General features: G+C 36.9%; 1 protein-coding gene across 1 annotated transcript in view; it reads left to right on the forward strand.

Moving 5' to 3' along the window:
* The window catches only part of LOC140145796 (sperm flagellar protein 2-like), an 80,793-nt gene that overhangs the window by 50,210 nt on the left and 6,172 nt on the right, over positions 1-24,411 (forward strand). The window contains 12 exon segments of the mRNA XM_072167474.1: positions 75-122; positions 1,084-1,110; positions 4,725-4,935; positions 5,870-5,953; positions 6,609-6,713; positions 6,716-6,746; positions 7,317-7,416; positions 8,207-8,392; positions 20,914-20,964; positions 21,258-21,440; positions 22,394-22,549; positions 23,655-23,795. Coding sequence (XP_072023575.1) covers positions 75-122; positions 1,084-1,110; positions 4,725-4,935; positions 5,870-5,953; positions 6,609-6,713; positions 6,716-6,746; positions 7,317-7,416; positions 8,207-8,392; positions 20,914-20,964; positions 21,258-21,440; positions 22,394-22,549; positions 23,655-23,795 — 1,323 coding nt within the window.

Below are 24,411 nucleotides of genomic sequence, written 5' to 3' on the forward strand. Positions count from 1 at the left end.
AGGAATAGATATCAGATATATTCTTTTAAGAAGAAAAGAGACAATACTTATGTCTCTGATGTTCTTTTTTTCAGTTGATACATGATGCTTATACCTTTGGAATCATGAAGGTCTCAGAAATGGTGAGTATACCAGCCAGACAAAGTAAGACAAACTATGCCAATGCATCATTGGGCAGGAAAAACATCCTATCAGCTTTTGGCCCCTGAACATGTTTAAAACAAATCTGTCAACAGGTTACATAGCAGGTTTTGCTTTAAACATGTTCAGGGGCCAATGACACATAGGAGGTTTTCCCTGAAAATGTGTTGAGGTGAAAATCACTTTTAGAAAATGTATTAGGCTATTCCAGTTAAAATCCATACACCCCCTGTAGAAGACAAGACCTGAATCACACAGGGAGTGTGAATTTCAAATGGGGGTACCTGAGTGGGTGACACTTATTTGAACTCCACACCCCCTGTGTGCAAGATTAAGGTCATGTCTTTCATAGGGGGTGTATGGATTTCAACTGGAATAACCCATTAGCCAGTATCCTTGTTATTTGTGACATGATCTGGTCCATGGGGGCCAAAGGTGGCAAATTTGAAACTGAGATATAGGTAAAAATATGGAGTAAAAAACAACAAAATACATAAGAAAATAGACATCATAAACCTTCATAACTTAAGAACCAAGTATGCCAGACGTTTGGTGTTTTCAGTAAATGATAGCCTATATGTATAATGTAATCATTACAGTAACTCAATTTTTAAAAATGCCTCCTTTGGCGCCCATGGACCAGATCGTGTCACATATTTGCTTGATATAATTATATGTTTTACTTTTCAGATCATACCTTGATTTTCTTTGCATGCATATGTGTTTTAAGTCATGGATCATTGTTTTGTTTTGTTTTAGATTTTGTTGTAATTTACTTTTTAGACCAGAATTTGCCTTTGTGTGTGTCGTAGGTCAGAAATAATTATCTTTAAAATAATTTTTTGTTTGTGATTCACCTTTTAGTTTTAGCTTAATCATATTTTGATTTTGTTTACATTTTCCTTGCTTGTTTTTATTTTTTACCTCATTATAATTTGCCAGACGGATGTGTTTTCCAAATCCCTTTTGGTGAGTCAGTATGCTGTGCGCACACACCCCCACCCCGTACAGCCCTGATGTGATCACAGGGTATATCTAATATTTACTTCACTAGCATGTTACTTCCTGTAGCCATAGCTTGGGTCAATATTTTTCAATGACCCATTAGGTGCCAATGCCTTAACAAAATTGATCGCAACTTGAATTCATTCCCGAGGTATAACTGAGGTGACCAGATCACCAGGCTGTCATTAGAGCTAGAGGCAGTATATGACATTTAGTTTGATCAGCTCGGAATCGTTGGGCCTTATAACATAGGGGATTAATATCAGTATATTGTATTTTGTCTTGTGACATCTCGCCAGAAGTGCCACAAATCAAATTAATTCAAGACTGATACTTATTTAACATGCACAATATAGACCAGACAAGTCAACTATATCACACTTAATGTGGGTCTACTTTTCAGCTTAGTTATAAAAGCCTAACAAATCCCGCCAATTACGAGCTGATCAAACTATAGATTGGTCAATGAGTTGCATAAAATGACCTTGTGTGGTGTTTAGTCCCCAGGGAAGTGAGTTTTGCCTGAGGCAATTTGTGGTCAAATGTTGACAGCTCACTACAACACTTATTACCATCTTTTTGTTTGAAAAAGGAGGCGAAACATGATCAATTCTTTTAAGGTGGTGGAACCTAATGCCTCACAAAAGGATGCAACTGTAAAGATGATGAGAGAAAGATATTTCTTTTTGCCAAACAGACTGAATTTGTGCTTTGCACACTGAGTATGTGCCATGCAGACTGAGTTAACTAACCTATGGCAAAACAGTAACATTATTTCAATGTCTTTGTATGTTACAATCTTTTTCCAAGTGAGTCAAATAGAAAAGTTAACCTCAACCATGGCAAAAGAAAGTAAACTGCTAGTGATCTAAAATAGATGATACATCCGTTATCATATTAGGGCCGAGTAGATTTCAATGTTTCACACGTATGGTTGCTGTTCAATGGGCCTTTTCAAGTTCCTAATTTTAGTTTTAGTTTTGGTCAAGGTTTCCCAATATTGTGGCCAAGATTTCAGTTTTCAGTTTCAGGTTTATATTTGTGAATGTTCTCAATCATTCAGGTAGATATACATAATAAAATGAATTATAAATCTGTTCATCTGCACTTACTATTTTTGAAAGCTTCAGTATCACATCTTATCTGAGAACTATTAACCTGTGATCAGCGATCAAAAAAGTGCCTTGACAATTCTCTTGTGACGTCATACCAACTGCGTCACAGGTCAATAGTTCAGTGCCTATTCGGTCAACCGGATGCATCTTGGATGAGAGGTGATACAGCAGCTATCAAAAATAGTAAGTCCAGATGAGCAGGTTTATAATTTATTTTAATCTTATGTAATCATCTGGTTGGAGACCAGTAAGCAAAGTAGACAATTTTGTGGTTTATATTTATTAATGAGCAAGTGTAAATTTATTAATGAGCAGCGGTACATTTGTGAATGAGCAGAGGTACATTTATTCATAAGCAGAGAAATATTTATATACATTTCGAGTAGTTACATTTGCTATACTATTCATCAAGCTCCTTTCGCACTCTGCCGATATGGCGCAGTTCGCAGCTTACACACAGAAGTAGGGTTCTGATTGAATCACGTCATCATCACATCAGTACCTCATTTGCCAAACCATCTGCATAGCATAATATGACCCAGATGTGACCTAAATGTTTCGGGCAGTATGAAAGGACCTTGACGAAAAGTAGAGTGTATAAATGTTCAAAAATGGGCAAGTGTTATTGCTCTGTGGATAATGTAAAGCATTAAAATTGTGCTATTACAGTTAAAATCCACACACCCTTATAGAAACATGACCTTAATCTTCCACACAGGGGTGTCAATTTTTTATTGGAGCCACCCATTCAGGTAATCACATTTGAAATTCATACCACTTTGTGGGAGATTAAGGTCATGTCTTCCATAGGGGGTGTAGGATCTGAACTAAAATAGCCCAATTGGTCTATGAATAATGTAAGTGAGTGACATATTTTTGACAGATGATATAAAAGATGTGTACAATCGCTACTGGATTGACCACTCATTGTCTATTCACATGTAGTGGACTGCCTTCAATATCTGATGACCAACATATTAATTATATAATGGAAAATATACCCTATTCAGAACATTTCGACCTCACAAGCTTTCACTGGTTTCTTGTGATTGTTAGCTTCTGAACAAAAGAAAAACCAATACTAAAAACTTGAAAAGACCCACTGCACACCGTTTAGCACAGTAGAGTGGTTACTTCAGTATTTGTGTTGTCACAGCCATTTTGTTTTTGATATTGTAGCACAAAATCAATGTTAGTATTGTGTATTCACTTAATTTGTCGTTTGCATCACATACTGTTGTATCTCAAAAGGCTGCCATGTTTTTTTATTATCATTGTCGTCAAATTGTCATGAGGTACACTGTAACACTGGACTGATGGAATTAAACAATTAACAGGCCTTTCTCTCGTCGCAACCCACCGTCTGGCTCAAGACAGAAGCTGCTGGAAAACCATCATCAACAGGGTCACAAAGGGTCAGCCATGACTCATAGGACCACAACGACGACACTTTAAAATTGTATTATCGTAATATTACAATCCAATATCCATTCATAAAAGAAAGAAGCATGCTGAAATATAAAATAACAATATCAAATACAACAATGATAATAAAAATCACACAAGGCAGCCTTTTGAGATATGACAGTATGTGATGCAGACAACACATTGGCTTGTTATGTACTCAAAAGGCCATTTCTTACTTAACTAGCAGATACAGAACTAGAAAAGATGGCGGGACATATATTACGCATCAAATATTTTCGAAACACACCTTATTAAAATCATTATTGAAATCTTATTGAAATGTGTTTGTAAGAAAACAGAGCAATTTTTGTGTGTGTTTATTATCATAACAAAATAATAATTCCCTTGGCCCCAGACAGTAAAGGTTCAAAATATTAAGTGGTTATCTGCTTCATTTGATCTCATTATTGTGGCTTAAATTGATAGAAGATCTTCCTGACAGTTATTATTAATATTATTTTGTATTTTTTATGAAAGAATAACAAAATTAAACTTGGACAGAAATCAGATATTATGGCTTTAAGGTTTATAAATATAACTTACTTCACTAACTTTTTTCAAATCCTTTTCTTGCTACTCATCAAACACTAGAAATATTCAAATTTAATATATAAATTTATACAGATAAATGGAATTCACTGTTTGATTATTCTAAAACACTGCTTGTTGTGTTGACTGTTGTTTGTTGCACTTGCACAAAAAAGAAAGACAACTGTAGTTTGAATTTTTTTAGCATTTAGCTAGGACTTTTTCAGAGTGTTGGGGAGGGGTCAAAGGGGGGTAAGGTAACTTTCAGGGAGTGTGGCCAAATGTGGCGAAAATTGTCAAAAACGGACTAAATAGTATTAAAAAGGCATAGCAATCTTAAATATATCTTAGTGCCAGCATCCCACGGGGGGCAAGACTACTAACAGGGGAGCACCTTCCCCCTTTGTGATAGAAGTATACACAAATTAATTCTAATTATGATTATAATTACTCTGTTAATAATTGCAGACTGCTGCTGAATTGGCAGCCAAAGAAGCAGAAGACGAAGCAGAGAAACAAAACGCCTCATTTGATAAAGACAAGGACAAAGGCAAGAAAGCTGGTAAGAAGAGAAGCAAGAGTAAATCTCCATCTGGCAAGAAGTCACCAGGTGGCAAGAAGTCTCCTAAGAAAGGAAAGAAGGCTGCTACTCCCACACCACCACCTACACCACCACCAGGTATGTTGTGTTGTTTCCTTGGGAAGAATATGGGAAAGGGTGGATCCATGGAACAGAGAAACTTTTCTCCCATTTTTGAAAACAGTTGCCAACTCTGAGAGGGAGGGGTACCTTCACCAGTATAAATAGCTATCAAGTTTGGGTAAGTGAAGCAAGCTGGAAATTTTGTCATGAGTGGCCCTACCCCCTCCCCTCAAAAATTTGGATTGGCCCCTTAAAGCCACACATTGAGAATTGTTGTTTCCCATGAAAATGGTCAGAGAGTAATATGAGTAGGTTTAAATTTCACCTTGAGCACATGGCTAGTCTTTTCCCCAAGACCACCCAATATGCCCTAAAAATGACTTCAAACTGGTCAGTTAGACTCTCACTTCCACATCTGTTTTTTTCAAGTGATGCCTTTACTATAATTAAAGACACAGATAAAAAGAATTTATCGCGTCTGACGTCATCTGTCAATCAAATTCGAGCATAGTTTGTTTACAAGTGTCGTGATGATGACTTGCTGAACGCGGATTTATAACCGGGCGCCTTATTGTTAATTTTGCACCTTTCAACATGCAAACCATCTCAAAAGTTAGGTCTTTATAGTAGGAAACTTTCTTAACCGAAGGCACCATGTCCACAATGCCTAGAAAAGCTGCTTTTTGCCTTGTAAAAGTGCGGAATTTTTCGCCATTTGCTGCTATTCCTTTTCTCCGATCAGCACCAGATAGATCGGTCTTCCTTTTACGCGCTGATTAACCTGTGTTAACCAATCAAGGATCGTAATTGACAGTGACATCAGACGCGATAAATTGTTTTTATCTTTGTCTTTCATTATATGGGAGAGATTTAATGCTTCCAGTAGCAATGTGATATCCTGCTTTAAATTCGTTGATGCTTAGGCCTATGCAAAGTAATATCAAGAGGTATTTGTTTGTTTGTTTTTCAGTTGAATACACCCCTGAGGAACAAGCTAAGAGAGATTTGAAAGATAAAATGAAGCAAGAATACATGGCTGCAATAATACATGAAGGTTAGTAGGTGCTATATTTATGATCATCATTCATGTAGACATATATGCAGATGAGATTGACAATTTAAGGTTAGCAACTATTTGTAACTGTTGCGATTTGGTAGTTCACAGCATCTTGCGAATTGTAGTGAGCTTTGGCAAAAATATCATTGATCATTTCATAGCAAGTGTGTAGGAGAATTCAAATATTACAGATATACTTTTGTAGGTCCTGTGGTTCTTGAGTTATGTTGTAAAGAGGGCTGAAACAAGCAATAAATCAAGCAAGTTTTCAAAGTGTATGATTTGTAGAATGAACTAACTAAAGTGTTATTTTTGACATAAAATTTTGTTCTTTCTGACCCGATATCACCCAATTTCACCCCCCGTGGATGATTTAGGAAATATCGTCCACAGGAGTATGGATTTCAAATGGAATTACTACATTAACTAACTCTATGAAACTCAGCCTCCATCTGTGTAAGATTCATTTTGAAGCATTGCTAGAGGGTATATGAAATTCAAATGGAGCTGCCTATTTATGTGTTCATTCCATTTGATAATCATTCTCCCCCTGTGAACATCTTATGCAGGTAGAGTGGAAATTTTTGTCTATGTACGTTTATATATCATCTTTCTTTGATTTGTTGGTTTTAACACTTTGTTATTTCTACAGAGAATGGTTTAAAGGGTCGCATGGAATTAATCAAGATCCACACCATAGAAGTATTGCAGGGTTTGAAGTCAAAGGCAGAAGCTGTGTACAAAGATATGGATGATTGGCTGGGGCTAGGTTCCAATCAGAAATGACAAGGTATATTGGACTGAAAAACCCTCTGTATGCTAATTTTTACATGTTTTATTTGTGTGATATTTTGCATAGAGACCTGTATACATTTTCTTTCCATTTGGTAAATCTTATTCTCATTCAATCATTCGAGGCCTACCTTGAACACCAAAACAGCAGCTGGGCATAGCACTTGCATAACTGGTGCATGCTTATGTGAATCTACTGGAGCTTTAGTTTGACCAGCACCACCGATGGCAGCCTGCATGAGTGTACAAAGTTGCACTTTATGGCAGTACATAGTTGACAATAGTATCAATTAATAGCAACTATTTGGCAGTCATAATCTGAATAAAAACTCTAGATAACATAATGACAAAATGGGCATCTTCAAACTACAAAATTGAGCTCGCCGAGAAATTAACACTAAAATAGTCTTATTTCACCAAAACATTGTTGTGTAAATATAGTGACCGAGATTCTGCTTTGAGCGCAGTTAACTGTCTATGATATTTCTCAACTTTATAAATAACCTGTGAGAGGGTTCTTCAAGTGATGCATATCAAACTGAATAACTATTGCGTGTTTATATTACAGCATTGATACAGTGTGTGGTGTACTAGGACAATGCATAGAGAAGAGAGAGAAGATTAAACCAGAGTTAGTCAGCTTCCAGAATGAGTTCCAAGTCAATAAGGTAAAGTCATATATTCCAATATGATTGGGGTATTCCAGTTGAAATCCATACATTCCCTTATGGAAAACATGCACTTAATCTCCCGCAGAGAGAGTGTGAATTTCAAATGGGTTTACCTGAATGGGCAACTCGAGTTGAAATCTGCAACCCTTGTGTGGGAGATTAAGATCATGACTTCCATAAGGCCAAAAAAAAAATTGTTTGTTTGTCCACGTCCGACCGACCGTGTACTCTGGTTTTTTTTATTTGCGTTGAATGTGCTAGTAAAACAGTGGTTAGTATAAATTTAAAGAAAGAAAATGTAAAGAAAATGAACAGTATAACATGCAGAACCATCTCAAGAGTTAAACCAGTATCAGTCTTCAAATTGTTAGTTTCAAGTGCAATATCTGTAAAAAAAAAAAAATCCGACCTACCGACCCAACTGTTTCATAAGCCTCTTTGGACAAACAAACAATTTTTTTGGCCTAAGAGTGTATAGATTTCAACTGGAAGAGTGCATTGTTGTAATTTATGCATAGTATCAAAATGCACTTTTCATGCACATGTTTGAGGTCTTCGTTTTGGTAGCAAGATGACAGATGTTTGTAACCAAGACAGTGTCTCCACCAGGAGGGAACAACCTCACTTAAGTTTGCTCATTTGCTTGCTTAGTCAGAGCATACAAGTAGCTCCTTCCAAGCAGAAGACAGCTGCAAAATGCAGCCTAGATCTCTCAACTGCAAGGTTGCATGAGTAAATTGACTGGAATAGCCTAATACCTGTCTTTGTTTTGTTGTATTTTTCACAGGAGGTGAAGGTTTTCCGTACACCAAGTCCACCTCGGAGACCATCCCCCATTGAGATATCAACTTCTGATACATTCACTGTGGACCAGATCAAGCTTCTACATGATCAGTTTAAGAGTTCTGCTCCTACTGGGTTTATATCTAGTCGTGGATTTATTGATATACTGTCAGACCTGACAGCACTCACGGTAAGTTTGTTGACAATGCCTTGTTTAAAACATCTCCCAAGATTGCTTCAGAGAGCAGGTGCAGTCTGTCTGCTACACTGCCTCCAGCACTGCCCCCACTGTGCAATAAGTATTAATATGCATGGTATAGTTTGATCAACTTGTAATCGGCAGGCCTTAACATCGCGGATTAATATCAATGTATTTTATTTGCAGAATTGTCTTGTGACGTCTTGCTATTACAAATTATTATTTGAAGCTGATCAAAGTATAGGGACATTTATCATTAACAGGGGTATCGTGCATGACCACAACGTCTCATAAAGCACCCTAAACAAGTATATGCAAAGTCTGAAAATGCACCCCTAAAGAAGTATGACAAGTGCAATTTCCTACCCCAAACAAGTACTGGCATTATATTTATCCCTTTAGTAGCAAGTAAATTATACCCTGTTTGCCATTGCATATCAATTATGTAGTGGAAATCAGTGTACTTTGTGGATTGTATATCGTGATGTGCCTAGTTAACCCTGATTCTTAGATACCTGCTTCAGCCATGCTAAGTCAGGTTAGCTCAATCGATCAGGCGTTCGACTATGGTGCAAGAGGTTGCGGGTTCGAACCCTGGTGGTGCCTAGTACGCTCTCGTGGAAAAATTGAGTTAGCTTGAAATTCCCCTGGACAAGGAACTTACTGCTAATTTGTCTCGTTGTAACCCGTACGAAACTCGGGGAGCTGATCCTGGTTGCGATGGTTATTGGTGGATTGTCTAGGGTGTGCGCTCTTGAAGCAGCAAAAGTCCCTGAATTGTTGTTTAATGGTTTATGGAATGATGTGGGGCCGTAGTACAGCGACAACCTGTAAAGTGTGCTGAGGCTTGTGGATCAACGTCTAGGCGTTGTGCCTGTGCGTAGCGCACTATAAATCACTGCGCTTTTTTTTTTAAAGTGTTATGCGGAACTGCCAACTACACTTGCTGGCAGAAAAGAACTGCACTTGTTTATATTTTTGGCCAATTATGCATCAAATAAGCGATCGGCGCAGAGCAGTACTAATGAAGGGAACACAAAGCCCTGCATATGTCATTCAATAACAGGTCGCACATCAATGAGAGCAAGACAGTGCCATACTTTTGTGGAAGCTAGTGCAGTACTAATTGTCAGTATTTTGTACTAAATTTACTCAAGAATGTTGATCCAAATCTTCAAAATGTTTTACTTTTTACACATGACAGTGAACATATTGATTTGGAATAGAAAATAGAAAATAATAGTTTCAAAAATGCTGAAAAGTATTTTAGAGTTTGGCGACTCATCTGTTGGGCATACCTTCTGACAGATACTTATCTTTCCTGGTTGATTGATTGATCGATTATTAATTATCTGATTGAAGTGAACAACTTTTCTGTATCATTCCACATTCGTTTGGAGTAATCTTTATTTTTGTACAGGTAATTTTTTCACTTGACGGGCTCACTGACTCTACACTATGCAGTTAGTCAGAGATCGATAATGCTTATCTTGTTCCCTATTTCAGACAATGGTTGAGGTCCAATGCTCTTTATCTTTTCCCACCGCTCCAATGTAATATGCAATCTGTTATAGTGTGTGGGGCTATACCAGTTAAGATCTACACCCCCTATGGAAGACATGACCTTCATCTCCCACACAGGCAGTGTAGATTTCAAATGGAGGCACCCATTCTGGTAGCCCCTTATGAAGTTCACACTCCTAGTGCTAGAGATTAAGGTCATGTCTTCTATAGGGGTATATGGATTTCAACTGGAATAGCCTGTTGCTATTATGTTCTTGTCTTTTTTAGGTTGAAGACTATGTACATTATCAAGATCTTATTCGCGTAAATTCTTTCTTTTATTTCTCTCATTTAGTTATAGGCTTATTGACATCTTAAGGGCACATGTAGATATTTGCTGTAAACATATTTAGGTTCATGGTTCATTGATATACTGCTCGGCTCAATAAAACAGTACCTTAGAATTTTAATGAGCTATTTCAGCTGAAATCCATACACCCCCTATAGAAGACATGACCTTAATCTTCCACACAGAGAGAGTGGATTTCAGATAGGGTTACCTGAATGGGTGACTCCATATGAAATCTATGTACACTCCCTGTGTGGGAGATTAAGGCCATGACTTCCACAGGGGATTTCAACAGGAATAGCCACATTTTACTCCTAGGTCTCTTTAAGAAATATGTTAGAAATAATGCATTCCAATTTCATTTGTATGTTCTTGGTGAAATTAAAAGCCATAAGCTCTATGATTTTGAAGGCAGATATAGTATTTATTGTATTCATTGCAATCCAAAATTACTATGTTACTCTTAAATTTCAACCAAACCTGAAAGAAAAATTCTTTGGAATATTTGTAGGAAAGTATAAGTGCCCACATCAGCTAATCTCTGCATGTGCCTTAATATGTATGATTTCATTTCATTTCACTGGTAATAGGTCACTTATTATGGTGGTATTCATATTATTTATCTTTTACTAAAATTGGGCTTAAACTTTTTTTTTTAAGTGCATATCGTCATGATTATTGCATAATGCTGAGTAACATTAGGCTATTTCAGTTGAAATCAATGCACCCTCTATGGAAGACATGATCTTAATCCACCTCACAGGGAGTGTGAATTTCAAATAGGGTCACCTGAATGGTGAGTTCATTTGAAATCTACACTCACTGTGTGTATGGATTCCAACTGGAATAGCCCATTACCATAAACCATTCACAATCTAACATATGAAGTGCTTTTGTTGATTCGCGGAATGCGAGTAGAAACCAAGGCAAAAATGGCTTTTCACCATAAACTAATTCACGCTTTTGGAAAATCTCATAAGCCTTTTGTGGGTAGACCTCTGATATCATCATGCAGATGCGCACAGCCTTACTGCTTTCACGGCTTTCAAATGTGCAGTAACAATGTTTTATTAATGATGTGCACATTCTCTTGACGTCAGATAACGACATCTCAGGTCTACCTACAAAGGCTTAATGGCATTTACCGATAAGGTGAATTGGTGACGTCGTCCTCTGGGATCAGACTAATACAGACATTCAGCAATATGTGGCGATCTTTAGTAAGAGTAATAGCTTGGTCCTATCTGAGGGATAAACACTGATTTCTGACATCAACAGTTTTCCAACACCATACCGTAAAACTCAATAGTTAGCATATGTGCTTACTATCGAGCGCTATTGAAAACATGAAATTGTACCAAACTGAGCTAATGGGGTTGAGATACACATTTGCAGGTTTACTTGTTCGTATATGTATCGATGATTTGCTCAAAACCATTTACACTTTTGTGGATGGGGCTCTTCATGTTTGCATGTTTTAAAAGCGGTAGTTGCATTAGAGAATAAATGTATCATTTTAGCCGCTGTCGTCATCTATCATCTTGTATAACATGGGAGACACCATTATGGTGTCATCTGTGTTATATGAGAATAAAGTTTAACACAGTGCAACAAGTTAAACTCAATTTACCCTAGCTAAGAAATGGGCGAATCCATGTTATTGTTTACTGGGTCAGAGGTCAATCATTGTCATGCAGATAAATTTGTATTGTTTGGCTCGACCCGGGAACCAATGGATTTGTCGCGGGTTCGGGCGTGATTAGTTGGTGATTTATTCACTGTTGGTTTTGTATTGGACACGACAACAACAAAAATCTTTGGCTACCGATTCTTAGAAATCAACAGCAACTGTATAAGACATAAACAACTGACTGATTGATGATAAAAAATCAAGCTTTGGTAAGCTTAAAATGTGCACGTTTACTGCATCAATAACAAGGACACACGCTGATTTTTCTACCTTGTTTCTGCTTACTGCACAACAATATAATCAGGATTCAGGTTCGAATTTAATGCTGCGCTATGTATAATTGGTGGCGAGTTCGGCGCTGGCATGCAGTGCTAAAACTTGGATGTAAAAATATTGATACATGTAGTATCAACATTTTTGTGCACGTTTTGTGAGCTAGCCGAAGTCAGTATTCTATACAATCGTCGTGGAAAATTCCGGAAAATTACGGTAGACGAATCGCACTGAACAGCACAACATGCACGCAAAGCAGTCATCTTCAAGACTTCATGAAATTTGTGGTTGAGTAATTTCTGATTAGACGGAGAAATATCCGGGTGAGAATAAATTTATTTAATTTATGTATAATGCGGAGTCGAAATTGTATTTAAATGCATCTAAATAATATTTAATGGTGTTTTCTTGCACACGAAAAGTGCTCCAAAACTTTGCAATTCCTGTGGCTTTACGCATTTAATATTAATGTTTGTTTACCAAGTGTGGTTCTATGAATAATTCATGAGGTGTAATTGTTATGTAGGGGCAGGGTTTTACAATGCACATGTAGCCATTATCCAAATAAGGCAAGGCGTAATAAAAGACACGCTCATTATGACGTCAGGGTCCTTGAGAATTTGACATGGGCGAATCAATCGATATCCCGATTGGCAAACAATGACTTCCATTGCAAATCAATGGCGAATTTTTCCGGTGTCATCGTATACATTTGAGCCATAGTTTTTACCCGGCGAATTTGGACAAATATTACCAAAGTTACAGCAATTGTCGAATCAGTTTGGCAGCTCGGAATTCGGGATGGCAAAATTTAAGCAAATTAAACTATCGTTTTTGATTGCGTCGGTTCATTTAAGTATGTTTTTTTTTCAGCATCGGATATGTTTTTAGGGTAAAGTTGACAGTCGTATTTTAATTTGGTTCCAGAATTCAGTTCAAGCAGGCCAAGAAATATTGTCAGTTTTCTTGAAATTAATGTGGTTTTCATTCAAGGGATCCCTTTATAGTTAAAACTCAAAAATGTTGGGATCATTTGGCTTACTTAATTTACGTATTAAAAGCTGGAAAATCATAAGTAGAGAATTTACAGATGGTCAATTTTATGTTCCTACCTGTAAATAACAAAAGCAACAAAAATAGAATAACAAAAGGGAAGATGTAAGACGATGATAATGTCGGTCAACGATTACGTGTTTGGGTTGGGAAATCCCTAATAATGATAATAGTTTTAAGTAGCAAAATATACGGTGGGCAGATGATAATATTTAACGCCACTTGTAGCAAAATAGTTCACAAAGGCAATTTATTTTAGCCATAAAAATCGGGAAAAATCCTGGTGCAATTTCCGTCTCCCTCGTTCGTCAAAATGGGGTAAAGACAGCCCGTCACCCCCTGGCGAATTGAGCGATTATGCGTTTGTGGTAAAATTTTAGACAATTTCTAGGTGTGATTTCACCTTTTTATGTTAATGCAAGCATATTTTAGGTGATAAATGTTAGTATAACATTAGCAGGCCAGGTTTTTGTGGCTTATTGAAAGGAAGGGTATCATGAGTATATTTACCCTTGGATATTTACCTTCATAATGGACGATTATGTCTAAGCTTACTCTGCATAAAACGTATATAATTTACATGACAGAGTCGGTAATGCATTAGTTTTGTTTGTTTGGTTGAATTTGGTTTGATTGTGGCATAATGCCTTACTTAAAAGGTAACATAGTTTCATCCATAAAGTGGTCATATAGTGTAGGTCTAATTTTAGTCACGGGTTGTAGACAAAATGTATCGAAAAACAAGGATAGCCCGATATGTCCCTAGGCGAGAATTGTTATTGAATACTTGGATTTTGGATTTGGATTGGAAATTTGATTGGACTGGAATTGTAATGTTCTTTTCCTTGGATTTGGATTGAAGTTGGATTTAAAAATTGGTTTTTGGATTTGGATTGGAAATTTGATTGGACTGGAATTGTAATGTTCTTTTCTTTGGCTTTGGATTGAAGTTGGATTTAAAATTGGATGTTGATTGAAAATTGGAAAAAATAAATAAATAAAGAAATAACATTGCAACGCTCTTTTCTTTGCATTGAATTTGGATTGAATTTTGGATTGGAAATTTGATTGGACTGGAATTGTAATATTCTTTTCTTTGGATTTGGATTGAATTTGGATTTAAAATTGGATTAAAAATAAATAAATAAATAAATAATTGCAATGCTCTTTTCTTTGGATTGAATTTGGATTTGGATTGAAAATTGGATGTGGATTGAAAATGGAGAAAAAAAAATAAATAAATAAATAAATAATTGCAATGCTCTTTTCTTTGGATTGGATTTGGATTGAAAGTTGGATTTGGATTGAAAAAAAAAATAATAATAATAATAATAATGAAAGACCAGGGTTTATCATGTGTGTTACGGTCTGTGTGAGGGATGTTGATCATAGTTGCATACCTTTTTTAACCTTGCATCCCTCGTTAGGCTTTGATCACAGGCTCAACGGGAATGTGGACGAGCTCTTCGAGTCTTTATAGAACTTAATGGTATTAGTAATGTGAAGTTCAGAAGTTCAACGGTAGATTGAGATCATAAAACTTGGTGAAGAAGGATCTTGGATAGTTTAATAATCTTGTGGTAAATCTCAGGTCAAATATTTGGATGGTGATTTAAGGAGGAGTAGTTATGAGTGCCGCAAATACATTGGTCATCGCCCTGTTGGCCACAAGGGGTCAATTTAAAGTAAAGTAAAATAAATTGGTTGGTCATGAAACCAATATAAAGATATCTAATTAGGAAAAATCGTTAAGCAGGGTCAAAGAACTAATTAATGTAGAGAAGGATTTCATGAAAAGCGGGATAAAAATTCTTGAGGTCAAGTAAGTAAAAGCGGATTGTGTGAAAATTGGGAAAATGTGTTCCCTCATCCCTTGCATTTGTGATACAATGACAAGGATATATTGTGTCAAAGCATTTTTTTTTTTGGATTAAGGGTAATTAAGGCAAAGATTGCTTCAGTTTCTGGAATTAGTAATTAGTAAATGTCATATTTTGAAAGGGTTAAATTTGTATGAGAGTAGATCGCACAAATAATTTGTCATGCTTATCCACATAACACGACGGTTCATAAAAATGGTCAGGGAAAGAAATTAATACAAATTAAATATTCATCTGTCTCCTGATAACTTGTGTTGGATCACAAACAAAATCGAGGAGGTTTATTCAAGTTACACAGGGTAATTAGTATAGATGTGCTGGCAGGTTGGTTCCCATTTCTTTCTTTTTTTTTTTTTTATTTATATTGCAGGCGATACCAATGACACTTTGATGCTGGTGGTAAGAAACAAGCCTGACCTGTATGTACATGTACACCTGGACACCCATATAATTGCTAGTGACTACTAGACTTTGTGTGAGGCGACAGTAGACTTTGACATGCACAGCGAAGCATATTGAAAATTTTGTGTCATCTGCGTAAACTGAACTTACATACGAGCAATACAAGGGAGAGCATGCATCTTTTACACAAATTGTACTGTCAGAAGTCTATTGAACCAAATAAGTTCAAGTTCGAGTCCAGCTAACGAAAAAGTTAACACTTTAAGGCTTCTCTTGGTCTATATAATAGCATCGTTTGATCAACCGCAGTTGAACTTTGCATGGGAAATATTAATTTGATCATTCCTTCGATGTCGAGTAGTGGAAATTTGAAAGATGGGTTGTGCATGATTTAGCCATGACCGGCGCTTTGGTAAGGCAACTCAGGAACAAAGGGTCGCATGAACGTCGAGAGTGCTGAAATAGAATAAAATAAAGCAAGACATCAGGCAGAATGCTGTTAGCCACATTGGTCCCATATTTCCGGCGCACAATGGAATTAACCAACCCAATCACTGGGTTCGTATGTGCGGTTAAAGCGTAAGTGTACTGGCTAGGGTGTCTTACTCGGATTACAAGGTCTATTTCACTACACAACAGAATAACCCGATTTCTGCCTGAGATAGAGCGAAAAGATTTTTCAATTGGTAACTAAAAGTACGAAGAAAGTTAACCATTGCGATGTTGATAATCAAAAGCTCAAATCAACTTCTTCATACATTTGAAGAAAGAAGAATTAACTTAAAAGAGGCGTAAAGTCATCCAACTTCGCATTGGTAGTGGACAACATATACAAAAACAATTTATACAATTTTGCAGAGTTGGACGAAAAGGGTCAACATGGGAAGTTCCATTGGACAAATGAATCTCATGGGACTTGGAATATCACTAATATCTGGGTTTCTAAAAATTGAATTGCATGGTACGTAAAATCTTACAAGAAACAATTTATACAGTTGTGAGCCCTCTGATATTATATTGATGTGCTTTGCGTTATGTAATAGTATGACTATAGGGGGGTTATATATCTCAACAACACATATATTCTGTTGTACATTTGAAATTAATAACATTGAGTCAATCGTGCTGGTTTTTGTTTGATTGAGTCTGTGTTAAAGGGAAGTAGGAATCAACTCCAGGTTGGCATGGGGTAGCTAGACTCTGGGGCCAAGTACTATGCCCTCATTTTTCTAGTTTTTTGTGAGGTTGCGCAGCCGGCTAGTTATCGCGTTGATTTCTTTCAATATCCTATTGTGAACATACAATATAGAGGTCAATGTATCTCGCAGCATATAGAGCCAGCACAATTAGTAGTGTTATTGTGGAGAATTATATGGATTACAGTCAATATCCAGCAAAGAAATTTTAGTGCTGTTTTATGCTAATGAACAATTAGTGGCACAGAGCCAAACGGTGATTTATATTTCAATGTGCCAACAATAAAATCCTTCATTGAGGCACCAGTTAGTTATCAGTAGCATTATCAAACATAGGCAGATATATCTGGTTCATCCATCACCATGTGGTTTCTGGTATTCAAGCAGACGCTCTCAAATGCGCTAGTCAAATGTAAACATGTGCCTCATTCCATTGTGTATCCTCCAGGAGTGTTAGAGGAGGTTTAGGTAATGGTATCCGTGCGGCAAAGTGAACAAACAAGTTTAAGGGGGGGGGGGGGGAGTTAACCAAGTTCCTTATAAAATAAGTCCCTTGTGTGGGGTTTTGAATTATCTTTTCTGTATTTATTTATTATGATATATGTACATGTCATAGAATGCTAACATTAATACTTTATCCTTTGTAACTTCAGGTCGATCACCTGTTGAGAGTCTCGAGAATTGTTCCACTCGGGAGCGTCTGACCTGTATGCACCAGTACCGTAATTTATTGTTGAGTTTCCAGCCATTATATATTGGATTTAATGATCCAAGGGTTCGGGGTCAAACGCTCAGAATTTGAGCTTCGGGTGGCGGCTACTCGAATGCAAGTTTGGATCACGTGTTGGTTTATCCAAAACGAGATTTCTCTGCGCCTTTGGTCGTTGTATCGCTAGAGTCTTGGGTTGGGTATTGTTCGCTCGATTAGAGAATCTCCTATTATATATTGAGCGTCTCCACAACGAGATTTCTCTGCGCCTTTGGTCGTTGTATCGCTAGAGTCTTGGGTTGGGTATTGTTCGCTCGATTAGAGAATCTCCTATTATATATTTTGCTATAGTACGGCTGAGAGTGTAGGTACTTGGTGCGGGTCCTAAACAAAAGTCAATAAATGGTTGTCGTGTCTGATTGCCAACATGCATGCAATTTTTGCGTCCGAGTGTTTTCAATTTCTCTGTCTTAGGGTAATAAAGTTTAACACAGTGCAACAAGTTAAACTCAATTTACCCTAGCTAAGAAATGGGCGAATCCATGTTATTGTTTACTGGGTCAGAGGTCAATCATTGTCATGCAGATAAATTTGTATTGTTTGGCTCGACCGGGAACCAATGGATTTTTCGCGGGTTCGAGGCGTGATTAGTTGGTGATTTATTCACTGTTGGTTTTGTATTGGACACGACAACAACAAAAATCTTCCCACCCACCGCTCCCTGTGTGGACATGTGAGAAGGAAGTAAAATATAATTATGTGTGACAGTAATGAGATAATGACCTGTATAAATACAGATATATTTTATCTACTACATGGTAGTGTGTTAAATAGCTAATTAAAGCATTTAAGTGTCTGTAAGTTTAAAAAGAAAAATCAAGAATTATGGTCCCTGTAGATAAGGAGGGAGGAATAAAGAGTTGACGCCAATCATTAAAATTACATGTGACTTGCAATTAATTTCCCTTTCTCAGTTCTTCAAAGATACAATGTACACTGTTTAATTAGATCATGTGTTCAATATGTTGCTACATAAATGTTTATATAATTATTCTGTATCAACCTTTTTAGGATGATAGTTCAAGAGGGAAAGTAAGTCGTCAAAACTATATAATTCTTAATATATACAGGAATTGACAATCGTATTGTTACATGCAGGCACAGGTGTCATCAAAAACAGTAAAGTAGTCTTTTATAAGGTCAAAGACTTCACACAGTAAGCAAAAGAAAATAATGCTGGGTTTTGAATTATCTTTTCTGTATTTATTTATTATGATATATGTACATGTCATAGAATGCTAACATTAATACTTTATCCTTTGTAACTTCAGGTCGATCACCTGTTGAGAGTCTCGAGAATTGTTCCACTCGGGAGCGTCTGACCTGTATGCACCAGTACCGTAATTTATTGTTGAGTTTCCAGCCATTATATATTGGATTTAATGATCCAAGGGTTCGGGTCAAACGCTCAGAATTTGAGCTTGGGTGGCGGCTACCGAATGCAAGTTTGGATCACGTGTTGGTTTATCCAAAACAGATTTCTCTGCGCCTTTGGTCGTTGTATCGCTAGAGTCTTGGGTTGGGTATTGTTCGCTCGATTAGAGAATCTCCTATTATATATTGAGAGTCTCCAAAACGAGATTTCTCTGCGCCTTTGGTCGTTGTATCGCTAGAGTCTTGGGTTGGGTATTGTTCGCTCGATTAGAGAATCTCCTATTATATATTTTGATATAGTGCGGCTGAGAGTGTAGGTACTTGGTGCGGGTCCTAAACAAAAGTCAATAAATGGTTGTCGTGTCTGATTGCCAACATGCATGCAATTTTTGCGTCCGAGTGTTTTTCAATTTCTCTGTCTTAGGGTAATGAGATGATATAGATGCATAGTAGCTAAAACAATACATTATTGTCATTCTTAAACACTTCAATTCAAATAAAACTATTAATCTTAAGTATACCAAATTTTAAGCAAATTAAATCCTACATTTTATATTTAGATATTACCTAGAGCTAAGAATCAATCAGTCCTGTTGTTGCTATGCGCCTCCCGGCACTGATTGGTTCAAATAATGTTGATGCGCTGAGCTGTGTTATATCATCTCATTACATTGCTATAAGAACTAATAAGGTTGCAGGAACTTTCTCAAGTATTTAAGAATATTTGACATTACTTCTTCATCCAGCTTCATATAAAGAGTTCAGATGCAAACACAGAATGATATATCCATTTATCTCAATTTGAGATATAGGTAACATATATATATATACGAGTGGATATTCATATTAACATATCATATAACTGGCTAAATATAAAGAGAATTAGAAACAAAATTATGTACTGCTTTTTGATGGCTTTATCCCAAAATGTTTGAAAATGGCATTTACTGACTGTGCATCTGAACTCTCCAAATGGTGATATATCATGCCAATTAATTTCTTTGTGTATAATCAAATCAAAGGTCTCTCTTTCTCCTAAATTTACTCTTTCTCTTCTCTGAATGAATAATGGGAGATTACTAGTGCACCAGTACCAGGAAAGAATTTTGAAAAGAATTCACCTTCTCTATCTCTAGGTATAGTTCACACCAAGGCATTAGCCAGATGGGTGTCTTTAGGGTGTCCAAAATGGCCAAAAATACCTTCTACAAAATCAGGGTGTCCACTTTCTATTCACTCCATTATAAAAATCAGAATTTTAGGGTGTCCAAATTGAAAACAGGGCATCCAAATGACACCTGGACACCCCTCTGGCTAATGCCTTGGTTCACATCCGGATACAAACTGGTAAAGTGGAAATATTTCTCATAAATATTTTTAATTACTTTGCCTTATACTCAGTGTGTGTTGCTGGACGTAGCTATAAAGGCTCAAGTCCTTTTTTTTGTGGTACAAATTCACACAAAATCAGCCCATTTTGGCCAATATGCTATCAGCAGAATCTCAGCTCCTTATACTGCTTTCATGAGAGCCTGATATCCTGTGCCTACCCCGGTCCCCGGATATCCCACTCCTTGAGGTCAACATTCAAGCTACCTTATATTATTGAATGGAGTTTATTGAACTGTGCCACCGATAATGGGCTATTCCAGTTGAAATCTTTACACCCGCTATGGAAGACATAACCTTACTCTCACATAGGGGGTGTAGATTTCAAATGGAATCAGTCTCATTCAGTTAACTCCATTTGGAAGTTCACACTCCCTGTGTGAAAGATTAAAGCCATGTCTTACATATGGGGTGTAAAGGTTTCAACTGGAATAGCCTGTGAGGTCATTTATATAAATCATACTGTCATCGGTCATATTCATAATATATTTTCATGATGCAAAATATATTTGAAATTATCTCATTGTACATCTGGTGTATTAAACATGGATTTGAATATGTGATTGTGTTTTAGCATGTTGAGATTTTTTTTTTTTTGGGGTAATTCTCAATAATTTTGTATTGTTTCCTTCAGCATGGAATGGAAGCCCTGCCAGACCAATGGATGAAGCTGACTGCACCACAAGTAAGTGTAGTAAACACAGGGATTATGAAAATTGGTATCTTTTTGATGCTATGATTGTTTCACATTCATAACCTTTGCATAAATGTATATATGGAATGGAGACCTTGGCAGGGCTCGAGGCACCAAGGTAGACAGAAAGTCAGCTGGAGGGATGAGATATCCAGTTTCATAGGGATTCATTCAATATCAAATTGTGCATGATTTTGCCTAAAAAAACTGGGGAGTGTGCCTTAAAACAAACAACCCCTGGGTCTGCTATGTACTCCTTATGCAAATTCTTGTTCTTTTTGCAGTTTGAACACCTTGCAGGCAGCTTATCTCCTGACTCTGAATACATTGACTGGCGAACCTTCCTGTTGCAGACAGCCCAACCATGGCCACAACCATCACAGGCACAACTTCTGGAAACACTGCAGAAATTTTATGATATCGATGTATTCAACAATGGGATGATAACTAGGGAACAATTTGAGCAGGTGAGCTGATAGGCTGACTGGTATCAGGGTTGCTATACATGCAATTTAGTAGCTCAATTGGGTGACTTTTGAAAATTTGTCCTGCAACTTTTCGAAGAGTGCCCCACCATTAAACGCCCATTGAAATACAGAGGGAAAGATGCACTTTTGGATAGCGTTTTGGCAATTAGAAAACATATTTCAACTGTTAAGCTTGGTATCTAATTAAAGTGGATCATAAATAAAATATTATTCTTTCAACGGAATATATTGCTAACCACCAACTTTTTTTTTGCTGTTTTGCTGCAAAGAAAAAATGTGCAAATTTAACCCCCCCCCCCCCAAAAATCACTCAATTTTCGAAACCGGACATTGTTTTTGTGCCAAAACTTCATCTCTGAATTGAAATAAAGCATTGGGACTTTTACTTTTACTTTTAGGCAAATTTTGACTATCGATTAGAAAATAAAGCCGCAACAAGCTCAAATATGCACTGGACTAATTTAACCGCATTTCACTGGTACATAAATCTTGGGAGTAATTTAGTGGTGCCCCTATTTACAAGTGTCTGTCTTTTAACAATTGCTTGTTCTTTTACCAATATCAGGGGTTTTCCCAACTAAATAACATACACTCTAGGCACATGAAGATAGAGCACCTATAAAATGCTATTTAATGAACCGCTAACATTCAATAGTAATAGTAATTATTCATTGATATCTACATGGGTACAGTTGAGGTAACTCATCCATTTTGATCAAAGTTATATCAGGGTTGAGTTGTGGTGTTGTATGCAATGGACTTGAGTTCCACTGTCCCACAATAGAGGGCGCTGATGTAATTTGCATTTAATAGAACAACTCGCATACAGTTATTTTGTAAGAACTTTTAACAGGTAGAAATTATTTGCTTTTTGTTACTGCAGTATTGTATTGTACTATAAGTCAGTTAATGGTCATACCAAATCATTCCAGGTTGAATTGTGGTACACAGCCGATTCACGCTTACCCACACCAGAAGATCCATCAGCTCCGATGCCATTTGATAGGACCACACACATCCAGGGGTTCTTCTTTGACATCTTCACTGATGAAAACTGTGAACCTCCCATGCTAGATTATAAGAACTTTGTAAGTATGATTTACCATAGAGTGTACCTCCCCCATCCCCTCCCTCACCCCTACCCAGGGGTTATTCTTGGACGTATTTGCTGATGAGAACTGTTAACCTCCCATACTAGAATATAAGAACTGTAAGGCAATAGAAACAAATTAGTTCGATCTTTCGATCGACCATCGATGTTTGGTCGATCCTTATTATTTATGAAATAAATTAATTTACTATTGCTAATTGTAATAAAATAGTAATCTGTGCCTGTAGCGATATTGACCAATATGAATTTAGCGTTAATTCCGATTAATTAGTTGATAGTTCATTAATAACAAGCATCTCGACGCAGTCCCGACGCTCCGTTCATACGATCAGCTAGGGTGTTTCTGGTGCCTAAGTATGATTTACTTTAGAGTGTACCTCCAACCCCATCTCCCACCTGACCCCACCCCAGGGTTTTTTGTTTTGACATATTTATATTTCTGATGAAAACTGAAAATCTAATGCTACATTATAAAAACTTTGTAAGCATATTTTAGTATGGAGTGTAGCCCCACATGCAAGGGCTATTCTATTTGGCAAGACAAATGGGTCTTTTAATCACTACAAATTTTGGATTTTGGGGTGCTGATATTAAAATTGGTGAAAAGGTGAAAATTTTGAATTCTGGTTATAAATTTTTGAGCTTGTATGGTAGAATGTGAGCCTACATGCATAGATCCAGCTATTGAAGTTAATCCATTTGTGTTGCCATTAGTGCTAGAAATAAGACAGATCTTGCCCAAAGCTTGTGGAAATCACTGCAGGGTGCTGTTATGCTATGCTGCAAGCCCAAGGGGTCCTGTGAATTACTGTTACCAAAGTGAACAAGATGGACCCAATGTTGACAGCATCAACTCTAACTGTGATTTGGCATGAATATTACATTGCTGATTTATGAATCTGAAGCCTTAGCCTCAGTGCTATAAAAGTGTCACATATACATGGATCAGTGTAACATTAAAATCTGAAAATTAAAAATGTAGTATGTGTCAGTATACAACATACATTAGTATAAAGTGCATAAGAGTGAAAATTTGCTTCCAAACGCTATAAAAGTGACTTGCTTTCTTTTTGTTTCTCCAGCTCCTGTATTTCAGCATTGCCCCTAGTGCCATGAATGGCTTCTTCCGTGCGTTGAGTGTCTCGGCTAATCGTCATATGCCGCGACCAAAAGGACCCGAAGAACCAGAGCTGGACGAGGAACAAGTGCAGACATTGAAAGAGGTTAGCATGCTTGGATGACTGTATGTCCACCCAGCCTGATTGGGTTAATGCTTTGTGTGCTGCTAGCCACAGGCTTCCACATTAATTAAAAGTTCCAAGTTTTGAGATATTTTTTCAAAATATCAATAGCTATCTTAAAGCCATATTATAACATTTGCTGAGGAGGATGCCCTCAATATTTTTCAAAATTCTGTTTTTTTACATGATTGTATTATACTTGCCCTGCAAAAATCAAGACTTTAGGTGCTGTAGTTTTGTCAAAATTTGCGATTTTGAATAAAACGCAGGAGCCGTCGTTTTATTATTACGATGGAAATATTAGTCGAACGCATACACAATGTTCAATTGTCTGTCCTGTAGAAACCAATGGTTAAGCTAGAGTCCGAAGTTGACCGTTTTCTAAAATCCATTTTCCGTGTTGTAATCCGTGTTGTAAAATTTGTAAATCCATGTTTTATGAATAAAGCTTAAAATGTATAAATAATGATCATTAATGATATTAATGTCACAATAAACATGACAAAGTGTTCAATATCGAAATCAATATGCTCTGATTGGAATATTCTCACAATAATAGGCCGACTGTTACGATGTTTTATTTCGGTATTATTAAACA

The sequence above is a fragment of the Amphiura filiformis genome, chromosome 2 (genome assembly GCF_039555335.1).
Source record: "Amphiura filiformis chromosome 2, Afil_fr2py, whole genome shotgun sequence".
Classification (NCBI taxonomy): Eukaryota; Metazoa; Echinodermata; class Ophiuroidea; order Amphilepidida; family Amphiuridae; genus Amphiura; species Amphiura filiformis.